We start from the raw sequence: 19,469 nt of genomic DNA, 5'->3' as shown, positions 1-19,469 counted from the left end.
CATACTTTGGATAACATATAAAAATGACATAAAAAGCCGTAAGCAAAACAATGTTAATTAGTGATTTCTTAAAAACTATATATTACAAGAAATTGTGCCTGGTTTACATGGGTTTTAAAATGATCACAAGCTTAACTTTCAATGTTCAACATCAATACATTAAAAAGGGAATTGGACGCACATCTTTAGCAGATCACTCAAAAATTGGAAGATACTCTGCCAACTGACAACATCCATGAAAATATATATGGATTATAGGGACTATAAGGTTAATAACCTGCTACCTCCACAGAGAGGGCATGGGAGGGATGTGATGCCAACCAAGTTTGGCAGCAGAGCGGAAGGACGGTCGAACTTGGATGTTTGTTAGAAGCACAAAAACTTACAGGGCATGGTTTTGTTACCCCTTTAAAAAAACATTGTCCGAGTTCGGCCGGCATCTTCCACTTCCACTGAACTAGGCAGATGCTCAAAAAGAATATTTCTTTTGGCATGATGTAAATTAGGATTCCTTTAAATTCACCTTTACTATCAACAGGAAGGTGCACGCAGATGTTTTACTTTTTTAGGAAATTATATTCATTCTAAACTTCTACTTCGTTTCATGTGCCGTATCGGAATATTGTTTAATTTACTTATTAGTTTACTATCCTGTATAGATACGGTAGCTTCTCTTATACAGAATGGCAAATACAAGGTGATCTATTTATGTTTGAATATATTACGCACAATAATACTTTATAAAACAATATATATTTATTCAACTACAATAAAAAGCATTTTGCTACGTAGCTGCTTTTATGCTGCTCATAAAACGTATGACGTATTTTCTTTACACAACAATGGAATGACAACCTGAATACCATAAAGGTCACAGGCTGACAGTCATCACCTACAATAGATCACTAACCAAAGAGGTGGCAATAAATAAGTAATTCCAAGAGGTTTACACCCAGTTTACCATGAGTCACTCTCACCCATAAGTCAGAGATTTATTCACCTCTGGATTGACTTGCTAGGGTAGACATCCAAATGTATTACCTACAAGGGACAATAGAAGCTAAATATCAGAGGTTTTTATATTAGATTACCAATATCTATGTCCACACCAAAGGGTCAACATCAGGGCTGGATTAAGGTCTGTGGGGGCCCTGGACAACAAAATTGTGCCTCCCAGCAGCGGGAAGTGGGATTGCAGGCGATTATATATATATATATATATAATCACATTAAAAAAGGCATGAGGACGGGATGTTTAAACATCCGCCACCCCTCTCTGCCTACAGCATCCATACTAATCGCATACTGTATGCACTAACAAATGTGATTAGTAACACCAAGGACAGCTCTTGCAATAAGGCGACATGGGCATGCTGGGAGATATGATGGATCTCTCACACTCACACAGCCCATAGGCTTCTATAGGGTATCGCCAGCAAAAGTTGGTGATTCCCTCCGCAGCGGTACCCTGGCAGAGGGGTTGTAGTGCATACGAAAATGCTGTAAAAAAAAACCATGAAAACACAGGTTTTACTTCATTTTCTCTTTAGAGCATCCCACCCTAAATGCGATGTATTGCATGTGATCCTGCCACCCAGACGGCACAAGGGGAATCAGCTGCAACTTCTCCCCTCATAGAATTCGCAGTAATGTATCAAGGCTATATGCCCACATAACCCGCAAAAGCTTTCATTCTAATTACATCACATCTGGACTGTTCTTTGTAATTTGCTGGGACTGCTATACTATAGATAGTGCTTATACTTGTTTATCCTTCCTATTTCCCTATAGATTGTAAGCTTGCGAGCAGGGCCTTCCAACCTATATGCATGTCTGTAATCACCCAGTTTGTCTGATCACTGTTGATTCCAATTGTAAAGCACAATGGAATATGCTGCGCTATATAAGAAACTACAAATAAAAAAATGTGTTAGGGAAAACAGATTGTAAGCTCCATTGGGGCAGGGATTGACGTGAATGTTCAACGATTCTCTGTAAAGCGCTGCGGAATAGGTGTGCAAATAACTGGTAATAAATAAATAAATAAATGGCTTTTAAAAAGGCCACATGCTGAATGGTCACCACCTACAGTATAGTACAACTTTAGTAGAGCACTTAAAGCATTTTGTAGCACTGTGTAACAAGATCACACTTGTTACATCCACTTGCTTCGAAACCTACTAAAGCTGGTTTCACATTGCAAAAACCTGCTTTCAACCCGTTTTTGTAAACGTGTCTTAAAACGGGTCAAAAGCCAGTTAAACCCCTTTCATATTGCATGCTGTAAAGGTATATTGCAGTTTAACCCCTTGAGTGGTGGGTTTTGCTGGGGCAGGACAAGCCTGCTGGGGCAGGTTTGTCCTGCCCCAGCAAAACCCACCACAGATAGTGGGAAGTCGTCGCTCCCCGCCTCACCTCTGCTCCGGCATTAGTACGCCGGAGCTAGCTCCGCTGCTGCCGCCGCTGGCTTGGGGATGTTTCGCGACGGCTCGGGAGGACTCGGTGCCTGAACTCTCCCGAGTCCCCCCGAGCTGCGCCGACCATCCCCGAGCCTGCCGCCTACGTCACTGATACAAAGTGATTGGCGGCTGGCGGAAGGGGAGCTCCGGCGGCGTACGATCGCCGGAGCGTAGGGGGGGTGACCCCTATAGGTAGTGCGCCAGTGGTGCTCCAGTGGAGCACCACTGGCAGGCACCTAATTCAAAAAGTGGTATGCCCGGAAATTTTCCAGGACAGCCCGCTGCGGCAGCGCAGCTGAGCCCGGAAAATTTCCAGCCATACCACTCAAGGGGTTAAATACCGTTTTTGTACCTTTCAGATTCATCCCGTTTCACCCATAGAAAGCCATACAATGTATTTTTAAATGGCCTTTTCCGGCTTGTGGGCGGGGATCATGCAGGAAGATAACCTACCACCATTGTGTGGTTATCCTTTGTAGCAAATACCGTTTCTGAGCTGTTCAGACTGCAGGGAAAACGGCTCAGAAACGTGTAGGGTCCTGCTTTTAACACGTTTCAAAATACCGGTATTCTGTAACTGGTAAATTGACAATGGAGCTTTTACTTTTCAGCTGTACCAGTTTTAAAGCAGTAAAAAAACGGCAATATGCCGTGTTAAAGCTGCAATGTGAAAGGGGTTTAACACTGAAGGCTCCCCTAACACTATACAGAAGATTTTTGCCTATTTCAGATGTAAATTAGTATTATCTTCCCATGCAATACAAATTAAGGGCAGCATAGGAGAGAAAATATAACTATTTGAAAGTTTATACAGCAAGAGGATACCAATGACAAACAACTAATTCATCAGTTGGCTGTGATTAGTATACAATAGTATACAATTATGTCAGTTATATGGGGCCCTTTCCAAAATAAACCCAACTAAAGTTACCTACACACAGAGGGTGATTCTAGTTAACATGGTAATCTGCGAAGTTTGCAGTTTACCGAGTCCTTGTGACACTGCCCCGCCAAATACATGCCCCCTCCCACGTTACCATTTCCCCTCGCAACCATGTGAGGGAATGTGTTCCGCAGACACACCCCCTCGCATGCTGACCATCAAATGATTTCTCCTGGCTTCGCAAATATAAGTCAGTGAAGGGTGGCTGACATCACAGGGCAAGGGCAAGGGGCACAGGGGTCAGTAACAACCCATGGGAGCACATATCGTTATTGTATGTACACACTGAAGTGGAGTTTACTCTTGAGTATCTATACTCCCAACCACAGGTACACACACATTCAATCTAGGATTAATTTTGTTTGGAGCCAATTAACGGTACTCTTTACCTAGAAGGGCGCCCACGATTTTGATTGTGGGCATCGTTAGGGAAAGTGTGGCGAGCGCAGCGAGCCACCGCGCTAGAAGCGTGGCGAGCGCAGCGAGCCCCGCGAGGGGACGCGGACAGCTGTGAAGCCCGTGAGAGGACGCGTATACCTGTGAAGGTGTCCGCGTCCCCTCGCCACACTTTCTATTCTCAACGCCGACGTGGATAGTGGGGGTATGAAAAGGTCGTAGGATGCGTACCGCCGCCGTTTGCCACGCTTCGGGTTGACGTTGATCGTGGGGTGGCGTTAACAATTGGGGGGGCCATTTCACACTTCAGGGTGCCTATTTGGCCTCTGTGGGCCATTTAACATTGTTCCCTATGGAAAATCGGGTCAATTGGGACATTTAACATTGTTCCCTATGGGAAATCGCGGTCATCGCGTCGATCGCATCGCATGCGATTTTTTAGTACGTGATGCCCGCCCTTCTAGGTAAAGAGTACCCAATTAACTTACCAGTATAATTTTGGGGCACGGTGGTAGGAAACTGGAGTACATAAAGAAAACCCAAACAAGTATGGGGAGAATATACAAACTCTGCACAGTTAGAGCCATGGTGGCAATCGAACCCATGACCTCAGTGTTGCGAGGCAGTAATGCTAACCATTACACGTCCGTGCTGCCCTGAGCTCATCCGAACCCTTTAATTAGATTGCCCAACTCTAACCCTTCTTGAGCCCTAGGTGTGCCCCAAAACTGTAACACATACTGGCCAACTCAGTTCAGGTGATGTACTGCTGAACATCATGGCGATGTTTGGATGTGCACATCTTTCCCTATTATGGTAGACTAAGCATCACTTGTTTTCCTGCGCACATTTATTTGGTTAGAGGAATGGTCAGCAATGCCGCAAGTTGTGATGAGCACTGATTGCACTGCACACTGACCTATTGTGGACAGGAAAAACTGGAAATATGGAGCCACAAAGTCACTGACTGCAAAACAAAAACAAGTACAGTAACCACAGACCGATTAAATGTTTGTTTTTTTCGGCATCGGGGTCACCCATAGCAACATCATAAAGACAGTCAGTATTTTACCACACAGCCATGCCTCAGTAACCAACTAATAATTAAAGGCTGAATGTGACACTAAGAGGTCAACTCGGATGCAAGTTTGCAAACACAAACTCACATCATAAAACGGACATATATGTTGGTAATGTGAACCCCAGTGCGATTCATGATTAGAAACAGCTATTTACTTAATTCGCGGAAAGATCACAGAGACAGAGACTTCCTGGCCCCCAGTGTCTACTTGACCTTTCTACGATTCCAATTAGCCGCTGAAGCTTGTACAGGCTGGCCGGTGCCTGTAACCATTGTGAATTTGGACCAATGGTCATGATGGTAATCCGAGGCCGTTCCTTACTGTTAGCATTCAGATCCTTGCAAATGCTAACAGGTGGCATCCCTACCTTTCACCTGCTCAAGGATGTGTGTACAATAAAATGTGAATTTGTTGGGAAAATGCAATGTGATTTTGGAGTTATATTGAAAACGAAGGGCCTTATTTACCATGGATCGCTAATTGGAGAATTTTCAATCTGAGCGATTATTGAACAAATGTGCATGTGTACCGTATGCATTGCGTATGTGTGAGGGGAAATAGCAACTGAAAATTCATGTGGATCCTAAATGTATCGTAGCCGCAGTCTGACTAACAAGAAGCCTTTTTTTGAGGGGCAGGAACATGGCAATTTGTGGGTGTGTCTCAAAAAGTCGATTTTGCGGAAGGTCTCTGACGTGCCCCGAGAGGAAAGGTCTGGGGGGGGGGGGGGGGGGGGGGGGGGGGAATTGGTTAGGTTTATTCTACTGGGAAACCCAGTGATTCATCATTTTATACGGAAATCATTTATTTATTAACAGTTTCTTATATAGCGCAGCATATTCCGTTGCGCTTTACAATAGCAGACATATAAATAATGGGTTAGCATGCATTAACCCCTGGTTTACCACATATGGAAAGAGACGAATAGCTCAGACGTGCATCAAAAATATTACCATAGAGTCCACTGGAGCATCTCTAGAATGACTTTCATATAGGTTGTTTCTCTGCGGTAAATACCCAAAAACAAAAATGGAGTAATGCAATATAGTGTAGTATTTTCAGCAAACACACACTCTAATTTTTCATTCAGAAGTGTAAGTTCCCAAACTGGTCTACTAAAAGATGTAGACAACAAAGCATATGGGTTTAATGAAACCAGGAGGAAAGTCCACAGTGGATTGGAAAATCCAAATCCCTGTTCAGAGTTTTCCTCATAGTGCAACGTCACCCTCGTCATGGAAACAAGCAAAGGCTTCCAATAGGTAGTATAGCCTTTATTTACATACAAAATACAATAAAAGAAGAAAAGGTAGATCGGACTCTCACCCTTTGGCGTGGACTAGAAAAATGTACAGACTACAATGGCATGTGGTTAGATGTCCCCTGGCGTCCCAGGAAGCTCCAAATGCATTTCAATACTCCAAATACTGGTGAGCGTTCGTGCTGAAGCATGCCGCTTAGCTGAATAGCCGGGTTGCCCCGTGTGTACGGGGCTTAAGCCCTATGTAATGGGGCATACACATGGGGCGATTCCAGGGCTATTTCTAAGGGATCTGACTAGATTGCTTAAAAATTAAGCATGGATCACTCCGTGTGTAAACTCCCCAGTGACGTCGATGCTTGGTCCCTCTTGTCGCCATCTCCTGATTAGATATAAAGTATACTGCACAAAGTATAATTCTAGTTAGATCGGCGGTGTTCTCATGGTGAGAGCACTGGTCTGCACAGATCGCGCAGCAAACATCGCTGGTGCATCGCATGTGTGCTAACCTACATCTAGTAGGTGGCTTCAGTTGCCCCATGTGTATACCACATAATTACACAGGAGCAACGTTTGTGTATCTATGTAATAGTACAAGTTTAATCCATACCATGGCCTGCAGTAGTGAACTATGTCAGCCTTCATAGTTCAGTTTAGAAGAGAAATAGAGTAGAGAATGAAAGAAAAAACACTGTCAGTAGAAGCCCAGTCCCCAGAGTGGGGTACTGTATATTTTGCATAATATCTTATAGAAGGGTGTTTGCTTTCTATAACATTCTCCCAAAAGGGAACTGCGGTTTATGTTGTACCAGAAATGTATATTGTATATTCCACACTAGGAAGACCCCAGAATGCACTGCAGTTATCAGGGTGCAATTCTGGAGTCTTGGAAAGAAATACCACAACATAACGGACAGTTTTTACTGCCGCTGCATTTATTAAAAGCCTACATTTTTTCCTTCAACCTACAGCTCACTGATATTTCCATATAGTGGTGCAACTTCTAACACACAAACTAAAGTGCACAGCTCACAGGCATTTTTCACGCAACTACAGTACCTTTCATACTTGATCCAATACCTGTAATCTGCTGCAGGCAAGGAGCACTTTCTCATACTGTATGTGTGACCACTTTATACCAGTAATGTTTTCTGCAAAATGTGAACAGCATTCAGAAATTAAAATAAAAAATGTTATGATTTGATTTCATTCAGTTGATAAAGAAAAGATGAAGAAAATATGAAAAATGGAATATGTTACATTGGACATATTGCCTTTATTTGGAGTGTAATAAAAAATATAGAAAAAGGCCTTGGGTCATCAAAAACTGGCAAGTTCACTGGATAGAGGGCATTTATTTATTTAACAAGGCCAAAGCACACAAAAAGCTACTGATACTTGCTACTGTAGGAGTCAATAAATGTACCAACGGCTGCATCCACTTGCGAGAGCAGCAATTGCGCCAGACCTATCCTAGTGCAAACCATTGTTCTGAAATCTGGATCTCCGATTACGCCAATCTGATTAGCAATTGCAATTGTGTCCAGCTTCTACACACCCATGCCACACTTATATGATATCTGGGTCCCTTTCACTGCACTGTAAAGGTGCCGCTGGGAGATGCTGACATCTCCCAGAGTCGCTCCAGCCCCAGCTCCCGATTACATCACCTGCCCGACTTTATGCCGGGTTGGGCGGCTAATGTGAAATGGTTGCAGCCGGGATTTTGTACCCAGCTTGCAACCGCTTTCTAGTGTGAAAGGGGTATAAATGTCACCAGTTACACCCGCAAGAGGAGCTAACTTCCGTGCCACCCTGAGTAGACCGTGGATGCACAGAGATGCGTACATATGCCTAGCTCGCCCTGGGGCACATGCACAGTGTAAAGGATGGTGGATACGGTAGCTTGGCATGCCATAAGCAGCTCTGTAGTGCTCAGCTGCTCCAGGGACAGGGTCATTCTAGATGTTTGTCTGCAACAGAAAATATATTGTTGGGCCCCCTTCCGGATATCTAGACCCCTAAGTTACTGATTACCCCTTTTCCACTAGAAGAAATAACCCTGTAATCTCCGTGGGGACGCGCTTCTACCCGGGTTTTTCTGCTAGTGGAAATGCTCTCTGTCAAATAACCCGGTTTGGATTCCCCGGCAATCCTACCCAGGTAATGATCAGGGTAGCACCCGGATTCAAGGGTAGTGTAATACGCTCCCTAACCGGGTTATTTGACTGACCATGTTAAAATCTTCGCTGATTGGTGCTGCTGGGGCGCTGGTGAGTGATGTCATCACTCAGAGCCCCGCAGACTGCGCACATAGTATGGAGGACAGCGTTCTGTGCACATGTGCTGCATGTCTGTCCGCCTTCCACTCTGCCGCCAGCACCACAGGCTGCCCCAGCGGACACTGCTATTCATCCTGCAGCACAACATCATTATGGCTGCCAGCAATTGGTCTGATGCTGAAGTGAAGGAGCTGCTGCTCATTAGGGCAGAGGAGGAAATCAAGCGCCAGGTGACTGGTACCGTAAAAGACGCAATTATGTACAGAAATATTGATGATGGAGTCTAGGGGGATACACCGCTCTCACCAGCAAGTGCTTAACAAATTGAAAGCACTGAAGAGGCAGTTCACCAAGGTCTCTGACTAGAACAGGAAAAAAAGGGGTGCCGCACGTGTCGAGTGGGTCCATTACGATCTATGCTGTGGGGCATTTGGCAACACAGCTCTGACTAATCCTGTGGCACTGTCATCCTCATTGGCCAGCCAGATGGAGAGTAGCCAGGAGCCACCTGACACACAGTCCACCATGGCAATGTCACCGTGCTGCCCAACTTCTCCGCTCCTGATTTCGGAAGATGGCGATGAAGAGTGCAGTCTACTCGATAGGTCTGTTTTGTCTGACACCGCACAGTCCATGGTGGCGGAGGGGTCCGAGACAACAACGGAGCAGCCGACTCGACAACAAACACCAAAACTGCGGTCAAATAGTAAGTAAAAAAACAAACATTTTTCCCAGTAATCAACCGTATATGTTGCAGAGTGCCGCAAGTGTGCAGGTGGGATAGGGCCGCAAGCACAGGCCTGCAAACACCTCTGCTATTTTATGTTTATAGTGTTTTTTTGTTTGTCCCACTTGCAGTTTACAACATGCTGCCGAACAAGAAAAAACAAAACCGTTCCGATCAAGCAGCGAGAGCTTTCTCTTCCATAGTAATAGAACGGGATGCGGTCATCTATTAGAATGAACTTAGGTCTACAGTCATTAGGTCGACCCCACTAGGTCGACTGGCAGGAAGGTCGACCTGACTTAAGGTCGACATGGGCCAAGGTCGACATGACTTAAGGTCGAATTTGCATAAAGGTCGACATGAGGAAGGTCGACTGGTCATAAGGTCGACATGGGTTTTTCACTGTTTTTTTAGCCGACATGTGCCGACAGGCGGTATTTCATGCCCTACCATCCACTAGGGCGTGGTGGGAGAATAAAATAGTGTGCCGAGCGCAGCGAGGCACCGTGCCTGAAGCATCGCGAGCGAAGCGAGCGATGCGAGGGTCCGATTCTCATTGCCAACTGTGTCCATGTCGACATTCGGAAAAAAACAGTGAAAAACCCATGTCGACCTTATGACCAGTCAACCTTCCTCATGTCGACCTTTATGCAAATTCGACCTTGTCATGTCGACCTTGGCCCATGTCGACCTTCCTGCCAGTCGACCTAGTGGGGTTGACCTAATGACTGTAGACCTAAGTTCATTCTGACAGATGTCCCGATTCCAATAGAACAACTGCGGGAAATGGAATCCGACATGCAGGCCAATGAGGATGCTCGTATGGAGAAGTTTTTAGCAAATGAAAGACAGATGCAGCACTCTTTCTTGGATCAATTAGTAGGACATGCAGGACAGACAATTGTACTTCTTGGAACGGATACTTAATCGTGGGTATATGCCACCTCGTCATTATCCACAGTATCCGCCACATGCTCCACAGGCCCCAGCATACCCAGCACACCATGAGTATTCATATGGCCAATACAGTAAAGGGCCAACTCCCTCTGCCCCTAGCACTTCATGTGAGCAACAGCCACTCCAAGAGCCTCTACCATATAGAAGACCCAGTAGCCATGCCCCCAGCACAGCAATTAGCTACCACCCCACCACTGGTGCTAGCTACGCCCCCAACACTTCCACTAGCTATGCCTCCAGCACTGCTACCAGTGCCCCACTAAACCCAGAGTATAGTGAGGCAAACACCACTAGCCGTGACAACACGTCTACTACACTGCTGCCAAACCTAGACTCCCCTGAATTTACGGTATATCGTAATTTGCCATAAAAAATACTAGGGTTTTTTTCTTTGAAATCCTTTATTGCATTATTGCAATAAGAATGTTGAATACATCTATTGCATTCAGTCGCCTTGTGGACACAGTTTGGTTAAACCCTACACCTTGCACTTTTTTCAATTTTATGGCCACTTGTTTTTTAACATGTTTACGTGCACTTTTTTCATTTTTATGTATGCCAAAGGCTCAGATATATGGCAAACATTTTACCTGAACATGTCTTTTCTTGTCTTGTGTGAAGACACTTTTGAAAGTTCCAAAGATTTAATATTTGGCAATAAAATTTAAAAAAAAGTTATTTTAAAAGAAATGAGCGTGGTCTCTTCTTCTAATATGGTGATATTTTTAATGGTGGCCCTATTTTGTGACCTCCCATGGTAAAGCCCTTTAAAAAGGCTTTTTCTTATGTAATCTATAGGGGAAAAAAGGCCTTACCCAGGTTAAGTGTAAAAGGGGATGATCAGGCAATTTACCGGGTAGCACTGTAGTGGAAATGTGTCTCTTACCCATGTCCAACCAGGGTTCGAACCGGGTACAATTTACCGAGTCTGACCCAGGTTGCTAGTGTAAAAGGGGTATAAAGGGCATAGTACTGATGAGAATAACTAAATGTTCTCTGGAAGTGGCTGCATATAATAATGGTGCTACATAAATAATAATAATAATAATAATAATAATAACAACAATAATACTATCAGCACAATGCACCACCATCCCCACATAGAAGACGTGTGATCTACACCTCAGTTCTGTCTATTTTCCAGCATTTGTTGATGTTTCCAGATTCCTGGAAAGCAGATATAAAGCTGTAGGTATATATATATGTCATGCTGTGTACACATGGGGGAGATAGGTGCTATAATCGCTGGGAATATGGTCGCAGGCGACCATATTGCCAGTGATTGGGAGTGTGCCCCGGCGATAAATCGCCGGGTGCGCGCTCCCGTTTTCTGCCCCATTGGAATCGCTGGTCGCAGGAGCTTGCTCCTGCGACCAGCTTATTACCTCTGCGGCACCCCCAGCAGAGGTTCGTTTTCAACAGCGACCATCTCTGGTCGCTTGTTGAAAAAGAGACACTGAGCAATATATTGCTCAGCAATATATTGCTAGCAATATATCTCCCCCCGTGTGTACGCACCTTCAGACTACTACACTGCAGACTGGGAGACTCAGTGATATGCATCAGGTTACCAACATTATACACATACAGGAAATAGAAATACTTAATAAAAGTTATTTAGAAACTGTAACAATGGCCAGCATTGGGGCCTTCCCAGTCCTGCTGCTACAGCTGCCATATAACCATGACTGGCACCAGGGGACTCACCACTCAGATAATTGGTCCACTTGTACAATATCCCTTCCATGCTGCTGAGAGACCCGCATGCCCTGGACTGTGCTGCTGCCGCTCCTGCTACCTGCGCCCTGCCGGGGCTGTCTGCTGTCAGCGCGATAGCGCTGGCCATGGGTGAGCCAGTGTGACAGGCGGTGCCGCAAGCAGCGCTTCCCCGTTGTGAATAGCAACAAGCTGCCGCCGTCCGGGGAAGCAGTAAGTACAGTAGCACTCGCTCTATGCCGCGGTGACGTCACCGACCAGCAGAGAACACTCCAGCTCCTGTGCCGAAAGCTTCAACGCATAACAGCCTCTTCCGGGAATGTGCTCTCAGCCAATCGCGTCCCATCACTGAGACTCTGACAGCCACTATCGACCAATGAGAAGCTGCGCCATATAACCACGCCCACTTAGCCAGCCTATAGTATTGATCGCTGCAGAGTTAAATGACCCAGAGGCTGCCACCGTTGAGTGGCTGTGTGTGTCTATGTGCCACGTCTGCGGGGGCTGAGGCGCTAGTGGTGCGGGGTGCGCTACTGCATGATCGTGTTGGCGAGATGCTGGCGGTGCTGTTAGCGGCGATCCTAGCCTGTGCCGGCGGCGCCCTTATCCCGGAGCCGGAGGTGCAGATGACTGTGTTGGAGAAGCCGTTCATCTGCAAACGGAGGACCAAGAATGGCGATATGTTGCTCATCCACTTCGATGGGTTCCTGGAGAGTAACGGGACCCGCTTTCACTCCACGTGAGTTCCCCGCTCTGTCCCCTATAACTGTCTGCGGCCGGGTGCGGGGCTGATCTGTGCTTTGCAGGCACCGGGCTCCAAGGCTCCTCTGGTGCTCGCATCATTTAAAAGAAGCCAAGCGGATGGAAATGATGGGAGTACTGGCACACCTAATGAGCCACCGAGCCCGAAGCGTGGCGAGCCCCGCGAGGGGACACGGAATACCGTCCCCTCGCGGGGCTCGCTTCGCTCGCCACGCTTCGGGCTCGGTGGCTCGCTACGCTCGCCACAGGTTTATATCCAACTCCATGCCCACTTGGATAGTAGGGGTATGAAAAGGACCCCTTTTTCCCATTGAATTCCATGTTAAAATGGACTCAGTCCATTTTAACATTGATTCCTATGGAAAAATCAGGTCATCGCATCCGATGGTCGCATGCGATGCGATGCGATATCGCATCGCATCTGATTGTATGCCTTAACTTAAGGCATACAATCAAAAAATCGGACGCCCAGATAACTCACAAGTACCAAAATGTGAAATGGGCCAATATGACCCATTTCACATTATATATGTCCCCGTCGTCACCCCACAATTGACGTGAACCCGAAGCGTGGCGAGAGCAGCGAGCCCGCGAGGGGCGGCGGTGCACGTCCTCCAACCTTTTCATTCCCCTACTATCCACGTCGGCGTGGAGTTGAGAATATAAAGTGTGGCGAGCCACCGAGCCCGAAGCGTGGCGAGGGGACGCGTATACCTGTGAAGTTATATGCGGGGCTCGGTGGCTCGCTGCGCTCGCCACACTTTATATTCTCAACTCCACGCCGACGTGGATAGTAGGGGACTAAAAAGGTCGGAGGACGCGCACCGCCGCCCCTCGCAGGCTCGCTGCGCTCGCCACGCTTTGGGTTCACGTCAATCGTGGGGTTTACGGTGTTAAATTGGGGGTGTAGGGAATATTTTACATTGAATCCAATGTAAAATCGGGTCCCAGGGACCCTATTCACATATCATTCAATTAAAAAAATCGGGTTGGTCGCATCGCATGCGACAAAATCGCATGCGATGCGACCGACGCGATTTTTCCGACACGGTGTGGCTGTGCTAGGAAAACAAGTACTATTATTATTATTATTATTATTATTATTATTATATTATTTATAAGGCACCACCTGTGTTTCGCAGCGCTGTACAAAGGAACAGTACAGGGAGACAAAACTTGGCATAACATTGAATAAATACCAAAAATAGAGTACAAATAAAGAGCGCCACAGTTCAATACACATTACAGCTTAAATATAAGTAGTGAGGACCCAATCAACATACAGTACTACTAGAGGCTTGTGGCCAATGATGGAGATAAGTATGCGGACAAAGATGGTCACTGAGTGTTGGAGTATGGGAGAGCTGTGAGTGAAATGTGAAGAGAAGTGGGCTTTGACAACAGGAGCGAAGAGGGCCCTGCTCTGAGGAGCTTACAATCTAGTACCATTTCCTCTACATCTTTCACAGATGCTAAATGAGCATATACATAAATCTGCAATTATACCTCAGTCCCTAACCCTGCAGGAAACAGTTCAAATTGACCCAAATCTGACAAATGGCATACATTAAATGTACATGGATAATTCAAAGCCCTTGGCCAGACATTTCCCGTGGTAAGTGGCTATTATGGGCGTTCTATCTTAAATGGAGGATACAACGAAGAGGAAGTGGGTGGGCAGCTGACGACCGGTGATGTCCGCTGCCTGGGCGACTGGCATGGGAATGCCCATTTTTCTCATGAAATGCTGGACTTTCCCATGGGGAAATCCTGGGTGTGTGCACCCGGCAAAGAGACCCTGTTTCCCGTGGCCGCACGCACCCTGCAGATACACAGAAATGCATCTGTGCAAAGCATCGCTCCCTGTGCAAATGCATGGGGGAGCGAAGGGACCTAAATAAGGTCCCATGTGTACACATCTTAAATCTGTCCATTGCTATGGACCTGCTAGTGCATGGGCACATGATCAAGGTCTCTACTTCCTGATGACAATTTTTTTTTTGGTTTAAAAGTAACAACAACAAGTAAGCAAACCATATATGTTAGCTAGCATTTACAATTACTATGCCTACGTCCAGTTAAACTGATCTGGAGGACTTGAGAGCCATTCACTGGATGGCCAAGTACAAACACGGCTTCTCATCACTGGCCTGTTGTGCCGATCTGTGCAGTGTGCCAAGCCAAAACTGAAATACATGATGCTATTTTTTTTTCCCCTTTAGTTATACAGATAACAATGGCCAACCCGTGTGGTTTACGCTTGGTATTAAAGAAGTTATTAAAGGATGGGATAAAGGCCTGAAAGATATGTGTGTCGGGGAGAAGCGGAAGTTGATTGTCCCTCCTTCCTTGGCTTATGGAAAAGAAGGGAAAGGTAACCTGCTCCCCTGCCCCACCTCTTCCTAATATAACAATGTGTGTTCCGTGTTTCTGCTTGTCAGAACATTCCAGAGATGTTATATGCACAGTCTCCCATTACTACTCTGCACTGCTGGGAGCTCTACTCCTTTTGCTATCCTTCAGTCTGAGGCGATCTGCTTTCCTACTCCACTTATCTGAGTCTCTTGTGTGGATGTTGGAGGATGCTGCATGGACAGTGATTATTTATTCTTTAAGGTTAACTCACCCCCCCCCCCCCCCCCCAAAAAAAAAAAAAAATCTATCCATCTCACAAGAAGGCACTCTGCATAGAAATATAGCCTCAGCAGTGCAAGGTCTATATAAATTATAGCTATGACTATGGAGGTTATTCTGGTTGGTGCGGAAATGTCCGCGTGCGGTCGGTCTGCCGATGTTTTGTGTTTGGGCATGTGCAGAGGCATATCTGCGCATGTGCGAAAGGGACATACGTCCAAATTCCGCATGAATTGTTTACACTACGAACAGGGGGAGGAGAGGGGCGTGAAGGGCTGTTTGGACTCATTACCATATGTGTACACATTTCATGGCCGTTCCCATGAAATGCTGGGCGTACGTATGGTAATGCAGCCGTGACGCACGTGTAGGGGGTGGACATATGACATTGCCGGATGTCAGCTGCCCGCCCAGATCCCTGCTTTTGCACAGAAATGCCCGAGTGGTCTGAGCACGCGGGTGCTGCCTGACCACTCAGGCCTGCATTCGATGGTCTGCGTCCATCGATTGATGGGGGAGGTTCCCAGAGATTGAAGAGGTGTATACCTGAGAAATCCACTCGTGCGGTCAGCGGCTTACCGCGTTCGGACGCAGTGAGCGATCCGTACGAAAGGCGGGGTTTAGGACGCTCGGTCCTGGCCGCGTATTCGGATCCGGCCGCACCAACCAGAATAAGGCCCTAAGTAACAGACCAGCACACAATAAGAATGAAGCAAAAGGTTGTATTGGTGGTTTGCATGTGAGCAGAAAACAGTCCTGACCACTGTGGTCACTGCCAGTTTTCACCAGAGGAGACTAATGAAGACTGGCAGCAGCCAGTCGAAACAGCTGTTGGGACAGCTGTGTTATGTGACTGTTATTTCTGCTCACATGTAAACCACCAGTACAACCTTTTGCTTCACTCCTATTGTGTGCTGGTCTGTTACTTTGTCATCTAGATGGGGGAGGTAAGGTGTGGTCTTTATCTCCTCATCACCCTTCAAAGCTTCATGTGCAGTAGTTCTCATCTATACTTCTAAAGCTGTCCTCTTTATACTGATGTCGCATTTACTATGGAGATCAAATCTTCCATTGTTCTCTACAATACAGCCAACGCTGAATGCTAATTTGAAGACAGGTCACCTGGATGCTTGAATGGTGTAATTCCATTATAGCAAGTTTAAATATGAGCATGGCTAGATAAAGTGGGGTGTGACTGTTTGGGCATTTAAACCAGCAGGTACCAGCCTAATATTTAACCAGCAGCTTTTAGAATAGAGTACCCTGCCCAGTGTCAGACATGCCCTAGCTGCTAACCATAGCAAGCACTGTGTTGCAAGTAACAGCAGAGAGTAACCTCTGACCACAAGTGGTTACATGTAAGTCACTGCTCATGGATTTGGCACAGTCTAGCAGCTGATGTATGTGTGTAATATGTATCATGTATATGGCTAATGATGCTCTTCACCTCTATATTGAGGGGGGGGGGGGGTGTTATTTGAAGTGTTTAGCATACTGGCAGTCGCTAGATGTTGTGCGGCAGAGTAATTAGAATGTTTGCTCCATTTGGGCATGTACTCACATTACTCTTCTGTCATCTTGATGGACTGAGCACAAGGTTTCCCAATGTTTGCACCTCCTCTTGTCACTACGTACTGTATGTCCGCATGTCCACTCCTATTTCCTCAGTTACTACTCTAAAAATTGAAATAGTTTTGTTTTCTTGTCCAACCCTGATTTCTGTGTAGCTGGCACAATAAGAAGTGGGTCTCTGTAACAAACACCAACTCTGCTCCCAAACCATATAACAGACTAACCCCCTCTATTTGTCTTGTACTTACCTGAAGTGTATACTGCTCTTGCATGAATATACTCCTCTGGAAAGCTGCACCATCACGCCAACCAGATCTAACACTTGTGGATGCTGTAGTTATCCCTGACTTTCTCACATGGTAAGCTTGGACTTCTACACGTGCTTGTGCAGGGGGGGAAATGGGCTTTATCTAAAGCTAATGTCTGCAATCTGCATTTCTGGTGATTCCTAGGAAAAATCCCCCCAGAGAGCACTTTAATCTTTGATGTCAACCTTATGGAGATCCGAAATGGACCAAGATCCCATGAGTCCTTCCAGGAAATGGATCTGAATGATGACTGGAAACTCTCTAAAGAAGAGGTATAAACAGAAATGGTTTTGTGTTTGTTTGTTCTGGGTGCGGGGATAGGCATAAGGAAAGATTGTGCACATTTTTTCTTGTGATGTGACTTCAATATTAAACTGTAGGATAGTGAGCTGTAAAGCGCCACACCCTGGGAAATGCCCCATAAGATATGTGCTAGCTGACTTCAGGGGTACATGCTAGGTAATGCCAGGCCTTCATCCGTAACTTTAAGAATTTACCAGTATTCTAAACTACTGTGCACCATATAAATAAACTGGCTAGAGCTCTGCAGATCTCTCATTCACTGCTAGATTCCTTTACCAGGACCCTATAGTCCTCCCCTCACACAGTGAGATGTTTTGACAGACCGTGAGAACATGTGCGGGTTGTAGGATTCCATAATCCCCAGTGCAGCAGTAACAATAAAAGCTGTTATTGTCCGTAGAGAATGGGCTGCTCGTGTACTGTAACAGTATGTATGGTTTATTTTCTCCCACTCCCCATAAACCTAACGAAAAAAAGGTAAATACATTTTTATTTTTAGTGTATGGTAAAAATATATTATTTTCCTCCAATCAGGTGAAGGCCTATCTAAAAACAGAGTTTGAGAAGCACGGTAGTGCTGTGAATGAAAGCCACCATGATGTCCTGGTAGAAAGCATATTTGAGAAAGAAGATGAAGACAGCGATGGATTCATTTCTGCCAGAGAATTTACATATGTACACGATGAGCTCTAGATTCCAGTTTCTGTAAGATGTCCAGTATGGCGGTGTACAGTACCTGGAGCATTGATGCCGGTTCTGGGACTTTGAATCCTCTCAAGGAGTTGGCACTACAGCAGGATGGTGTCTGGTTGTGTGTGGTGGCTGGGGTTGTTTGTAAAAAAAAAATCTACAGGTTAACATTGATTTGATATAGAGTACTGGTGCCACTAACTTGTTTGCACATCAATATGGAATAGCCCATATTGGGCACTTTGCGCCTAACAGGAGGGTGGACTAGTCTATATTATCCAGTTAGAATGCAGGGAATCATGGGTAATGGCCATATGCAGAAAATGTCTGGTGCACAAATTACACCAAAGCAGAACTTGGTGTTTTTATTAAATGGTTTGTGTCAAATAAAAAAAGCAAAGTATAACTTGTTGCACTCCAGTGGTATTTATAGTCCTCAATATTGGTCTAAAAATAGCTGGTGTGTGTTTTTTTTTTTTTATTATTAATCTATCAAAAAGACCTGAATCCCAACCTGTCCTCAAGGCCCAGTAATGCTGAGTACACACCTAAAGATATCTCTGCAGGTGATAGGAAGAGATTTGGTCAGTCGCACCGGAGATATACCATATATCTAGTTTAGATCCTCCTAATTTTTATGCATACAGATAAATGTACATTCAGAGGTGTGCTACCATTAGACAGTAAATAACATATCAGGGAAACATAAAGAATGTCTATGATAGGTGAACAAGAGTTGATTATGACCAATACAAATTAACTTTAATTGCTGTACACTTAAAATATTTCTGCAGTATAAAAAAAAAACATGATCAGTGAGAAAGATATGGTATGTCTATTAAGGATATAAAATCCTGTGGTGGAGACGGTCCTGTGTCACTTACTCAATTCAATAATTCCATTGTGTGTATTGATGCTTCTTATGGTGTGTATACACGGTCAGATGTGCCTTAAGATACTATCCACGATCAGATCGGATCGTGGATAGTATCTGAAGGCACATACGATTTGCATACAAGTCTGACTATATAGTGCAGATCTGCACTATAGTCAAGGCAGACAAAACTTTCTGCCTTGCGATACGTGAACGCCCATCGGATCGGGATCTGAAGGGTTAAAACCCTTGCGATCTGCATCCGATTCCGATCCCATGTTGACTATATCGTCAACATCGGAAGGCAAAAAGTACCCCGTGTACACACCATTACTCATCAGGGGACAAATAAATAACAAAATAGCAGTACATGTATCAAATAACCCAGGTTATTTAGATGTAGTAGTCAAGGTGCCCCCATGGGTCTTCAACCTGTGGCCCTCCAGATGTTGTGAAACTACATGTTGCAACATGCATTGCCAAATTTTTTTCCTATAAGATTA

The 19,469-nt window shown here is 45.3% G+C and overlaps 2 protein-coding genes across 2 annotated transcripts in view; one reads left to right on the top strand and one right to left on the bottom strand.

Moving 5' to 3' along the window:
- PLEKHA8 (pleckstrin homology domain containing A8) overlaps positions 1 to 12,144 on the bottom strand; it is a 49,881-nt gene extending 37,737 nt beyond the window's left edge. Inside the window, exon 1 of the mRNA XM_083188961.1 lies at positions 11,815 to 12,144. Within this exon, the coding sequence (XP_083045087.1) occupies positions 11,815 to 11,953 (139 nt within the window). The 5' untranslated portion in view covers positions 11,954 to 12,144. The remainder of the gene's footprint in view (positions 1 to 11,814) is intronic.
- Positions 12,145 to 12,247: 103 nt separating this feature from the next.
- FKBP14 (FKBP prolyl isomerase 14) lies at positions 12,248 to 18,498 on the top strand. The gene is made up of 4 exons (XM_083188962.1): positions 12,248 to 12,562; positions 14,808 to 14,959; positions 17,244 to 17,371; positions 17,937 to 18,498. The coding sequence occupies exons 1-4, from the start codon at positions 12,267 to 12,269 to the stop codon at positions 18,093 to 18,095; spliced, it is 735 nt and encodes a 244-aa protein (XP_083045088.1). The 5' UTR covers positions 12,248 to 12,266; the 3' UTR covers positions 18,096 to 18,498.
- The last annotated feature ends 971 nt before the right edge of the window (positions 18,499 to 19,469 follow it).

Source organism: Crinia signifera, chromosome 5 (genome assembly GCF_055691185.1).
Source record: "Crinia signifera chromosome 5, ASM5569118v1, whole genome shotgun sequence".
Classification (NCBI taxonomy): Eukaryota; Metazoa; Chordata; class Amphibia; order Anura; family Myobatrachidae; genus Crinia; species Crinia signifera.
This window is presented reverse-complemented; position numbering and strand designations above follow the sequence as displayed.

Excerpts from the sequence above, each read along its gene's own strand:
- FKBP14 (XM_083188962.1), top strand. The coding sequence starts at position 12,267 with ATGACCCAGAGGCTGCCACCGTTGAGTGGCTGTGTGTGTCTATGTGCC. Across the intron at positions 12,563-14,807 it reads GGGACCCGCTTTCACTCCAC|TTATACAGATAACAATGGCC; the intron begins GTGAGTTCCCCG and ends TTTCCCCTTTAG. Across the intron at positions 14,960-17,243 it reads TTATGGAAAAGAAGGGAAAG|GAAAAATCCCCCCAGAGAGC; the intron begins GTAACCTGCTCC and ends GGTGATTCCTAG.